We start from the raw sequence: 12,832 nt of genomic DNA, 5'->3' as shown, positions 1-12,832 counted from the left end.
TCCCCAAGACATACATGTAGTTATAATCCAGTTGAGGACCATCAACATTCAGAAAGAAACCTCAACATCTGGTTTAAAACAACTGAACAATAAATTGTAAAATAAATTAAAACACAAAGGTTATTGTGTGCATTATAAACAATATAGAGTTACTATGTTAGAATTAATTCTGATTGTCCCAAGGAATCTCCTATGCTTTATGATGTCTTAGATCCATTTGCTTCTATATTAGGATAGAAAATATCCCACAGTCCCCTGAAAACTAATTTTCCTCAGTCTGGCAGTTTTCAGATGCAAAATGTTCCTGTTTTTTCCCTCTTAGATGTTGATCCCTTGTTCTGGTTGCTCTTTTAAAATTTCTAAGCCAATCTGCGAGGTGCTTTTCTTTTGCCACAAGACTCACTGTATCTCTCGAGATTCTTCCAATTTCAGTTCCCTCACCAAACATTCAACTAGAGAATAAGCCTCACCAATATTCCATGTCAGTAATTATAAAGTTAGCTTTCTGTCTGCTTACCATACGAACCTAACTGTCATTTAATATGACTGTCTTTGAGTGAGCTGCACTCACCAACTTCAAGCTATAACTAACTCACAGCAAATATCCTGAAAACTGAAACCAGAGAACCTCCCTCAGCTCCAACTGTGAACCATAGCAACACCAGCATCCTTAGGGATGACCTAGAACAGATCTTTAAGTGAAGCACTCCCTCGTAAAATTCCTCCTTTGATTGACAACAAATGGATTTTACAGTTCTTCAGGATTTATCAAATGCTTTCAAACTAATTTAACTCAAATTCCCAAAGCGAAAAAATATCTGTGCACAGACCTTACATAAAAGACTCAATATATCATGCCTGTAATGTTTTAGCGAAGTCCACTTACAATTCATGATCAAATCTTTATGGATGTTAACCTCTTAAGTCAGCATAGCCCCAATCCTTTCGACCATAAGATATAGGAACCGAATTAAGGCATTCAGCCCAGGAAACAGGGCTGATGTGTTCCTCAACTCCATTCATCTACCTTCTCCCCAAAACCCTCGAACCCCTTACTCATCAAAAACCTGTCTCTGTCTTAAAGACAATCAATTACTTGGCCTCCATAAACTTCAGTGGCAATTGAGTTCCACAAACTCCAACTCTGGCTGAAGAAATTCCACTTCATCTCAAGGCTCATCCCTTCACTCTGAGGCTGTGCCCTAAGGTCTTAATTTCTCCAGCTAGTGGAAATATCTTCTCTACATCCACTCTATCCAGGCCCCTCAGTATTCTGAGTTGCAATTAGATCTCCCATCATATTTCTAAACTCCAGTGAGAACTGACCCAGAGTCCTCAACCACTCCTCATACGACAAGCCCTTCATCCCTGGGATCATTGTTGTAAACCTCCTCTTGACCCCTTATGAGGCAAGCCTTCCTCAAGACCCAAAACTGCTCATAGTATTCTAAACACTATCTAAGCAGAGCCTTTTACAGACCCGTTAGCATTCCCCTGTGCTTTTATTCATGCCCTCTTGAAATGAACAGTAACATTGGATGTTCAATGGAGAGTGCAGCAGGACATGGCAGAAGCAACACCAGGCATACCTAAAAAAAAAGTGTCAACCTAACGAACCTACCAAACAGGTCCACTTGTGTGTCAAACAGAATAAGCAGTAAGCAACAGACAGATCCCACAACCAACAAATCAGATCTAAGCTTTGTAATCCTGCCACATCCAGTCATGAATGATGGTGGGCAATTAAACAACTCCACAAATATCTCCATCCTCAATGACAGAAGAGATGAAACACATCAGTACAAAAGGTAAGGTTGTGAAAATTTCACGATCCATCTCAGCCTCCTGCTGCGGTCCCCTGTATCACAGATGCCAGTCCTCATTAAGTTTGATTTGCTCCATGATTAGAGACACTGGATATGGCAAAGACTCCTGACAACATTTCAGCAACAGTACTGAAGATGTATGTTCCAGAACATGCTGAACTCCTAGCCAAGCTCTTCCAGTACATTTACAACATTCACATCTACCCAACAATGTGGAAATTTGCCCAGGTATGTCCTGTACACAAAAACGACAAAGCCAAACCATCCAATTACTCCCTCATCCACCTACTCTCAATCATCAGTAAAGTGATGGGAGGTTTCATCAATAGCGCAATCAATTAACACCTGCTCAGCAATAACCTGCTCAGTGATGCCCAGGTTAGGTTCTGCCAGGGCCACTCAGTTCCTGACCTCATTACAGTCTTGATTCAAAATGGACAAAAGAGCTGAATTCCAGAGGTTAGGTGAGAGTGACACTAAGGCCCACATTTGACTCAGTGCGGCATCAAGGAGTCCTAGCAAAACTGGAAACAATGGGTATCACAGAACAAACACTCCACTGTTTGGAGTAATACTTGGCACATAGAAAGATGATTGTGATTGTTGGAGATCAGTCACCTCAGCAGATCTTCAGGATAGTGTCTTAGGCCTAATCATACTCAAGCTGCCCCAATGACCTTCCGTTCATCACAAGCTGAGAAGCGGGAATGTTTCCCATTGATTGCATGACGTTCAATTCCGCTTGGGACTCCTTAGATACTGAAGCTGTCCACGTTCAAAACCAACAAGAAATTGGCAATATCTGGCTTAGGCTGACAAGTGGCAACTATCATTCACACCACACAAATGTCGGGCGATGATATGACCATTTTCAATAAGAGAAATCTAACCACCACTTCTTGATATTCAATGATGTTACCATTACTGAGTTCCCCACTGTTGACATCCTGGGGGTTAGCATTGACCAGAAACTCAACTGGACTCGGCACATAAACACATTAGCTACAAGAACAGGTCAGAGACGCGGATACTGCAATGAGTAACTCACCACTCAACTCCCCAGAGCCTGTCCACATCTACAAAACAGCAGCCAAGAGTGTGATGGAATACTCCCCACTTGCCTGGATGGGTGCAGCTCTAACAACACTTAAACTTGACACTATCTAGGACAAAGTAGTCTGCTTGATTAGTACCACATTCACAAGCATCGACTCCCATCACCGTTGCTCAGTAGAATAATATGTATCATCTCCAAGGTACACTGCAGAATTTCAAAGATCAATGGATAGCATGTTCCAACCCATAACCACTTCCATATAGAAGGACAAGGGCACCAGATACCTGAAAAACCAACATCAGCAAGTCCTTGTCCAAGTCACTCACCATCCTGACTTGGAAATTAATCACCGGTCCTTCACTGTCAATGGGTCATAATCCTGGAATTCCCTCCCTAATGGCATTGTGGGTCAACTTACAACAACTAAAACTACAGCAGTTCAAGGCGGCAGTCCATTATCATCTTCACAAGGGACAACTAGAAACAGGCAATTTCTGCTGGTCCAGCTAGTGATGCCCATGTCCCAGGAACGACTTTTAAAAAAAGAAATTACTTCACCTTCTAACTGCCAACTTACATTTCAAACATCCTGAACTAGGACTCCCAAATCCCTTTGTGCCTCAGATTTCCAAAGTCTTTCCCTATTGATAGTTGATGCCTCTATTCTTCCTACCAAAGTGCACAACCTCACATTTGTCCATATTGTAATCTATCTGCCACCATTCTCCTAGCTGTCCAAATCTTTCCACAGTCTCTCTGCCTCCTCAACACTACCTGTCCTTCTCCTATCTTTGTGTCATCTGCAAACTTACCAACAATGCTCTCAGTCCCTTTGATCAGATTGTTAATGTAAAACATGAATAGTGGTGGTCCCAACACAGACCCTTGCAGAACTCCACTAGTCGCCAACTTCCACCCTGAAAAGGACCCCTTTATTCCTACTCTCTGCCTTCTGCCAGTCAGCCAATCCACCACTCATGCCAGTACCTTGCCCCCTAATACCATGTCATTAGATTAGATTACTTACAGTGTGGAAACAGGCCCTTTGGCCCAACAAGTCCACACCGACCCGCCGAAGCGCAACCCACCCAAACCCATTCCCCTGCATTTACCCCTTCACCTAACACTACAGGCAATTTAGCATGGCCAATTCACCTAACCTGCACATTTTTGGACTGTGGGAGGAAACCGGAGCACCCGGAGGATACCCACGCAGACACGGGGAGAATGTGCAAACTCCACACAGTCAGTCGCCTGAGGCGGGAATTGAACCCAGGTCTCTGGTGTTGTGAGACAACAGTGCTAATCACTGTGCCACCGTGCTGCCCTAATCTTATCATATTTAGCAGCATCCTGTACAACACCTTGTCAAAGATCTTCTGGATATCGAAACAGAACACAGCCACTGGCCCTACTTTGTCTAACCTGCTCATTAACTCCTCAAAGATGTCTAACAGATTTGTCAGGCACAACTTGCCTTGATGAAACCGTGCTGACTCGGCCCTATTTTACCATACACTTCCAAGTACTCTGCAATCTCAGCCTTAATAATGTACTCTATCATCTGACCAACGACCATGGTCAGGCTGACTGGCCTATAACTTCTCATCTTCTGCCTTCCTCCCTTCTTCAACAGGATCTTACATATGCTATTTTTCAGGCATCTGGGATCCTCCCTGACTTCAGTGATTCGAAGTGTAATAACCTCCAAGGTTGCTTTAATTACATCTACCCAATTCTCTAGAGGAAATATTATAAATCCTAAAACTAAAGGTTAAATGCCAGAGTATGAATGGATATCTAAATACTCACAACAATGTATTCACAATTTAAACTAGACACCACTTGCAAGGAAGGCTGCGATTAGGGCTCATGGACACCTTGAGGGGAAACCTCAGGAAATGTGGTATTTTCACCACAGACAGGGAAGAAGAACAAACTACCTGGTGACCAAGTAATAGCATTGGTTCCTTCGAACAAAGAACACAGGCAGATATGTCAAAGAGCAAGACTACTAGACAGACTGGATTGACCCCAATAAAATCAGAGAATTCATCCTTGCCCACAATGCAGACAGCCATGGAGTTCTGCAATCAGGGTTCACAACCAGACTAAAATATATAACAGATGACTATGTAAGCAAGAAACAACCATCTTCAATAACCAAGGGAAATCAATGACAACAACTGAATGCACTAACTGCTGCCCAAAATACACTGTCAAATAACAGTCATAATATCTAGTGTGTGTCACCATACTCTTGACTCGTTCCTTCTACATAATGGCAGGCTTTGGAAAGTCAGATGAGATATTCAAAACAGATTTCCTAACCTCTAACTAGCTCCTTTAACCACTATTTAGATGGCTAGTTCCATTCCGTTTCTGGTCAATGGTAATCCTTAGGAAATTGTCAGTGGGGGATTCAACAATGGTCCAGCCATTGAAAGATAAGGACTAATGGTTAGATTGTCCCTTAATGGAGATGGTCATTGTCTGGTATTGTTAGGTTTCTATGCTCTGACAAAATTGATTTGAATCATCAATGTGAAAGCCTGGAATTACAGTTTTCCATCCTTTCCACCTCGAGGTACTGAGCCCTAATGGATCCATTTCAATTATCTCCTTGCCTTGTAGCTTGTCTTAAGTATGCACCTCACCCAAAAACTTTCATAGAGTGATTTGGCTAACAGAAGATCACATAAGAGGTTGATTCTGTTCTAACCACACACCCCCACCCATCCACTTCCTTCCTGTCAGGAGGCACTGAAGAGTACCAGGAGTAGGAGATGTGGCAGATTTTGGCTCCCTAAACCAACGACAAGTCAGATTAGCTAACCACGCAGTCCATGAAATGTCCTGAGAATAACACCCACCCATCCCGAGAATCCAACCTGCTCTCTCTCATATCTGATTTCACATTGCCAAATGTTTCCATAAAACTCAGGTCTACCTTTGGACACATTCAGGTGCTTGCCAGAATAAGACACACACAGGCACAGAGTTCATAAAAGCCATAAAAGCCACAAGTACTTCCTTCTCTGCAGTCAACTCTTCACAGACATATAAAAAAATCTTTACAACAAAGTCTGTCTCCCACAGTTCACTTGGGTAAAGGCCGTGAAGTGATACGAATTCTCAAGACAGACGTTCAGTACTCTACTTCCGGCTGTGTGTCTAGGCCCTTGAGCAGCAACAACAGTGCTTGAAATAGCTTCAGTCCTGCTAGGCTGGGAGAAGGATGGAGGGGTTAACCTGGACAGGGAATGTGTTTACAAATGTTCAGTTTTGGAAAAGACACAGCTTTAGGTTTAGTTTTGGTGCCTTTCACCACACCAGCAAATGAAACTGCAACCAAGTAACAATGTTTTCTGGACAAGTAATGGTGTTGGGAGGATAACAGATGGAGATGAGAAAAACAATAAAGGATAGATACCATCTCCATATGAACATGCATGAGCAAAGTTTACAAGAAAACTAAAGCATAGGACTGCAACATCAGAGAGAAGCAAATACAAGACCAGCTTCATCCACATCTATCTAACCACCCTCACTGCCGTCATTCACTGACCAGATTCAGCACAACACCGTTTTCAGTGGGTCTAAAGCAAGGTTTAAGGAAGTAATAACAAGATGCTGGGGCACATGGTTACTCGCCTCAACATACTCGGACTTGTGAGTCACTAGCACTGTTATCGCTGGTTTTGGGAAGTCACCTCTGCTCACACTTGTCCACTGGTCACACCTGCATAACAGAAACAAATAACTGAGCTGGTCACAACTGGTGTGCTCACATCAGACTTAACAAACCAGACCAAAAATAGATTTCAATGTCAAATCAAGATAGATATTAACACTGCGACAATAATGCTGACAACAAAACATGCAAGCAGATTAACAAGTTATCCCGTAGACTGGAGAGAGAGAGAGCGCGCGAGTGCATGCGCACCAGATTCAGCACGAAAAAAATGAATGTAAAGTAAGGTTCAGTTTGCTCAAGTGGAAGTTAGCTGGGCTGTATGATTCCGAATTGCATATTGGACCATATAAATATATCAAGAAATCAAAACCAATTTGACAAACTCCCTTCCCACTGACTACACTGTTTGTGGCAGCAGTTAAAAATCACACAACACTAGGTAAGTACACTAGCTTTCGGAGCGACACTCCTTCATCAGGTGATAGTCACCGATGAAGGAGCGTCGCTCCGAAAGCTAGTGCTTCCAATTAAACCTGTTGGATTATAACCTGGTGTTGTGAGATTTTTAACTTTGTACACCCCAGTCCAACACCGACATTCCAAATCGTGTGGTAGCAGTGTTTGACATACAATTGTCATTTTACACAAAGGTAAGTACTGATTGGCAGCAGAGCTCAATAGTTCATTAAAACCACCCACAGATTTTAATGGTGGGTTCAGGTACAGAACTATGCCTCAGCATAAACAAGATAATTTGATAAAACTGCACCTGAAATATCAAGTACATGGATTTGGTTGGCATGGGAAAGAACAGTTAGGTGAAGAGAAGAGCTGCTGAGTTAGTTCCTAAAATTAGAATTCCCTTTGCCACATCCTGTCATACAGAACAATCAAATAACATTCCCATCCAAAATAATGGCACAACCCAATGTGCAGGAGACAAGGTTGTAACACTAGCAATCTTTTGTCAGAATGCCAAGTGGATAATCAAACATGGCCCCCTCCTGAGAGCCAATAGAGCTGGTTGTGATCTTTAGCAACTCGATTCAGACCATACTGTGTCACTGATGTATACTGAGCACACTTGATGCAATAAGTGATTGGGGCCTATCAATATTTCAGCTGTATTGCTTTGGAACTAGCTACAGCTGTAATCAAACTATTCTAGTAGTGTTGCATCACCCACATCCGGGCAAGAATGTAACATACATCTTGTCCATAAAAAGCAGGACAATCCAATCTAGCCAATTATAGCCATATCAGATTCTTTGATCATCAAACTTTGTCAGACCAAAGTGTTCTAAGATAGAGCAAAGCAATTAATATGCAACTGAATGCTCTCTGGAGTATATGCTACAAGAGCGCAGTTGCCATGAACAAGAGAGCACGCAATTACTGCTCATTAACTGGACAACTCAAATTTTAATGTAACAATCTGAAAGCCAATCTCAGATCTTAAAAACAGGATCCCAATATTGGGGGGTGGGAGTAGAAGAAACAGCACTTAAGGGAAACTCTCTAATTCTGAATTTTGACATTTGAGGTGAGTACAGTCACGTGTTTTCAGGATAAAAGCCTACTCTGCCTTCAACACTGACTACATGTGCAATATTTGCAATCAGTTATGCAAATTGAGACTTCATCTAGTGTCTCAAAATAAAAATGACATCAACCTAGAGTGTGAATCAACCTTTCATTTTACTGAACATCAGAGCAAAGGGAGAACTGACCATTGCTTAACTTGAAGTAGTGTTCTCTTATTTACCCTCACTATGCAAACTAATATCTTGTACACTTTTTTTTAAAAAAATCAGTCTGTAACCAAGCTGTTGCTACAAATAACGTTCAAGTCAAAGGTCAATAACTAATCATATAGATTTAGCTGCACAAGGGTCTCACAGCTCTATCAAGTACCATAATTGTCAATAAAACATTTGCTTCCTGTCAGATGACATCCAAGGCAACCACAACCTTGAATGATGACACCACACCTTTCTCCTGTGGCAGGCAAAGATGATACAATGAAAAATTCAACACCAAAATTCCCAACAGGTAAGGTCTACATTTGTAAATATTATACCCTAGACAGAAGATAGAGGAATGTAAAAGTCTTTTGGCTGAGTAAAAATTGTGACAGGACACCATATCATAATTAAACTTGTCACAACACACCTTTATGATTCCCCATACAAAACACTGGACACTTAAGCCTTAAACAAAGGCCTGCAACAATTGTGGAACATTGCTCCAAAGCAACTCGGTGGTGATGAACGCTATGTTTTGTGAAATATTTCTGTACAGTCCTTACTTGCATTACTTCGAGTATAGTGTTTAATGCTGATTGTAGTGTCCATATGTCAATTTTGCACTAAGACTAACTGTACTTTTGTTCTCTAAGAGCTCCCAGAGGTTCTCAAGCTTGAAAGATCTGCATTTCTCTCTCCATTCAAGCCTAAGCAGTTGCAGAGAATCATCTCAACCCATTACCATCAAGGCAACTATTTGTCACTAAACAAATTTGTAAGGCCCATATTAAAATTTTCACTTTTGGAAAACAGGATAGACTACATAAACACTTGTGTATTTCCCAAATAATTTACAAATTTGGAAACTCTTACAATCCTGCATGATTGAATAACTTGAAATTTACAAAGCAAAACTCAATGTACACACACTTGACATGGCAAACACAAAGGGAAGTAAAATCTCAAAACTGTTGACAAAGTAAAACCTTGTAATAAATAATCTTTCTTAAAGAAAGTATCAAAATGAAGCTCTCACTAAAACTTTTAAATAGCTATAAGCCTCAAACAACAAACTTCAGGCTTTAAACAAAAAAGTTTTCAAACAAAATTAGACGTTCATTATAGCCTCCACCCATCACGACCCCTCCATAAAAAAGAAAGTTGGATTGCTTTGCGGTCTTAACTCTCCCACATTCCATCTGTCAAAACCAACAATGTGCAACAGGCATTCATTTCTCTCGAATATGGAACTGTTGTCCCAAGCTACTTTAAAACACAGAACAAGCAATAAATATCGAGTTGGAATCTTATTCTGATACCTGTTACTTGGCTGATTACCTCCCTCCAGTGATTATTTGATGGGGGCTGGGTGGGTGGTTGTTGCAGGGGGGGGCGGTTGGAGGGAGCTCCGGGCGATATCTGTGTCTTTTGTTTTGATTTGTTTCCTTTATTTTCTTCTTTTCCTCAAAAGAAAAAAATCCCTTCAGCTTCAGCGCCTCATGGACCCCGGGATCGAAGCGCGCCGGTACGGGCTAACCACCTACTCGATCCCGAGGCTTCAGGAGTGAAGTTAGGCCTCGGGCTTCATAACCGCCATTGTAATTCTTTTTTTAAAAAAATAGGGTTTTTTTTCTCTTTATGGGAATCAATTAAAAAATATAATTAGATCGCAATGGAGGGGGGTTAAGCTGGGATTGGAAGGGAAGGGGGATATTTTATTTCTTTTCTTGCCCGGTTCCCGTTGCTATGAGCGATGACCCGAATCTCCCCCTCCTTCCACCGTAACAATGGTTAAAATGGAGGCCGACTTCCGGGTCTAGCTCAACCGATCTTGCTGCCGGGCAGCCGGCGTGCTGATTGGCACCGCAATTGCCCAATCATCTCTGCCTTTGTTCCAGGTTTGACCAATACAAATCCGGAGAAGGGGGTGGGCTCTCCGCGTCAGGCGTCATCCGAACGTGATGGTTCCGCACGTGGGTGGCTGATGACGGACACCAATTATGTCCAATGGTTATGCAGGTCTGCGGGAGAACGAACCAATCATCGTGGTAGAAGGGTAGGACGTTGTTGCGTTAGGGCGGCAGGCGGGCAACCGGATGTTTGACTGACGTCCGATAGCCCAATCAGCTATGCGGCTGCCTTCAGGATTGACCAATAATGGATCGTCAAGGGATACGCCCACCGCCTCGGTGACGTCAGTCAACACCCTTAATTGGTGCGCGGCGTGCGGGGGACGGGCTGATTGGCATCCGCTTCAACCAGTAGCAGAGCCAGGACTCACAATATGGGTCAATCATGAGGGAGGGGGCGAGGCCAGATCATCAAGTTAGTTTGAAAGGTAGGGGGAGGGCTTGGCTGTCAACTGTGGGGTTTCCCGAAGTGATTAACACGGCCCTTTCCCACAATCCACTGAGTCCCTCTAACAATGCTCAATTAGGGTCAAGAGTAGGGTCATTGACTTTAACCCACTCTTGGCCAAAATTAGTGCTTTGATTCATCCAGTTCTCCATGATGGCACCTGTAAAACCTCCCCATTTCATATGGGGCAGCTCTCTTTGAAAAGATAAGTCCACTTAGGGGTTTTGGAAGGACTTACCAAAGCAAAGGATAATGATGGGTGGTGAGATCCTGGAGTACACGACGGATGGCCAGAACCCAGCGTAGACGATGGATGGCCAGAACCCAGCGTAGACGATGGATGGCCAGAACCCAGCGTACACCATGGATGGCCAGATCCCAGCGTACACGATGGATGGCCAGATCCCAGCGTACACGATGGATGGCCAGAACCCAGTGTACACGATGGATGGCCAGATCCCAGTGTACATGATGGATGGCCAGAACCCAGCGTTCATGACGGATGGCCAGAACCCAGCGTACACGATGGATGGCCAGAACCCAGCGTACACGATGGATGGCCAGAACCCAGCGTACACGACGGATGGCCAGAATCCAGTGTACACGATGGATGGCCAGAACCCAGAAGTACACGACGGATGGCCAGAACCCAGCGTACACGACGGATGGCCAGAACCCAGTGTACATGATGGATGGCCAGAACCCAGAAGTACACAACGGATGGCCAGAACCCAGCGTACACGACGGATGGCCAGAACCCAGAAGTACACGACGGATGGCCAGAACCCAGTGTACACGACGGATGGCCAGAACCCAGTGTACATGATGGATGGCCAGAACCCAGTGTACATGACGGATGGTCAGAACCCAGGAGTACACGACGGATGGCCAGAACCCAGCGTACACGACGGATGGCCAGAACCCAGCGTACACGACGGATGGTCAGAACCCAGGAGTACACGATGGATGGCCAGAACCCAGGAGTACACGATAAATGGTCAAACCCAGGAGTACATAATGGACAGTCAGACCTGGGAGTAGACAATAACGGGTGGTCAGACCTGGGACTACATGGTAATGGATGGTCGACCCCTTTGGAAGAGGAATAGGCCATTCAATGAGATTATGGCTGATTACTGTGGATTGATGAGGGCAGAGTGGTGTACATGATCTATCTGGACTTCAGTAAGGCATTCAACAAGGTTTCCCCGTGGTAGAATGGTTAGCAAGGTTAGATCTCATGGAATATAGGAAGGACTAGCCATTTGGATACAGAACTGGCTTGAAGGTAGAAGATAGAGGGAGGTGGTGGAGGGTTGTTTTTCAGACTGGAGGCCTGTGACTAGTGGTGTGCCACAAGGATCGGTGCTTGGGTCCATTGCTTTTTGTCATTTATATAAATGATATAGATATGAACATAGGAGATATAGTTAGTAAATTTGCAGATAACACCAAAATTGGAGGTGTAGTGGACAGTGAAGATGGTTACCTCCGAGTATAATGGGATCTTGATCAGATGGGCCAATGGGCTAAGGAGTGGTAGATGGAGTTTCATTTAGATGAGAGGTACTCCATTTTGGGAAGGCAAGTCAGGGTAGGAATTATACACTTAATGGTAAGATCCTGGGGAGTGTTGCTGAACAAAGACAGCTTGGAGTGCAGGTTCTTAGTTCCTTGAAGTTGCAGTCACAGGTAGATAGGATAGTGAAGAAGGTGTTTGGTTTGCTTTTCTTTATTGGATAGAGCATTGAGTATAGGAGTTGAAAGGTCATGGGGGATATTAGGCCACTTTTGGAATATTGTGCAATTCTGGTTTTTTTCTATCGGCAGGATGTTGGGAAACTTGAAAAGGTTCAGAAAAGGTTGCCAAGGATGTTGCCAGGGTTGCCGTGGTTTGGAGGAGCTGGTGTTGGACTGGGGTGGACAAAGTTAAAAATCACACAACACCAGCTTCTAGTCCAACAAGTTTATTTGGAGGATTTGAGCTACAGGGAGAGGCTGAATAGGCTGGGGCTGTTTTCCCTGGAGTGTTGGAGGCTGAAGGGTGATCTATATAGGTTTATAAAATTGAGGGGCATGGTTAGGGTAAATAGACAAGGTTTTTCCTCTGGTGTTGGGGAGTTCAGAACTAGAGGGTATAGGTTTAGGG

General features: G+C 43.5%; 1 protein-coding gene across 4 annotated transcripts in view; it reads right to left on the bottom strand.

Annotated features, from left to right (window-relative positions):
• gatad2ab (GATA zinc finger domain containing 2Ab) overlaps window positions 1–10,106 on the bottom strand; it is a 139,507-nt gene extending 129,401 nt beyond the window's left edge. For 3 of the 4 annotated variants that reach the window (XM_060846282.1, XM_060846287.1, XM_060846283.1), the window contains exons 1-2: window positions 9,645–10,106; window positions 6,538–6,625 (exon numbers count right to left, since the gene is read on the bottom strand). In XM_060846282.1, coding sequence (XP_060702265.1) covers window positions 6,538–6,545 — 8 coding nt within the window. In that variant the 5' untranslated portion in view covers window positions 6,546–6,625; window positions 9,645–10,106. The remainder of the gene's footprint in view (window positions 1–6,537; window positions 6,626–9,644) is intronic. The other variant, XM_060846285.1, reaches the window with a different exon arrangement.
• Between the last annotated feature and the right edge of the window lie 2,726 nt (window positions 10,107–12,832).

This window comes from Hemiscyllium ocellatum, chromosome 28 (assembly GCF_020745735.1).
Source record: "Hemiscyllium ocellatum isolate sHemOce1 chromosome 28, sHemOce1.pat.X.cur, whole genome shotgun sequence".
Classification (NCBI taxonomy): domain Eukaryota; kingdom Metazoa; phylum Chordata; class Chondrichthyes; order Orectolobiformes; family Hemiscylliidae; genus Hemiscyllium; species Hemiscyllium ocellatum.
The sequence above is the reverse complement of the archived record's forward strand: the minus strand, read 5'-3'. Positions and strand labels throughout refer to the sequence as shown.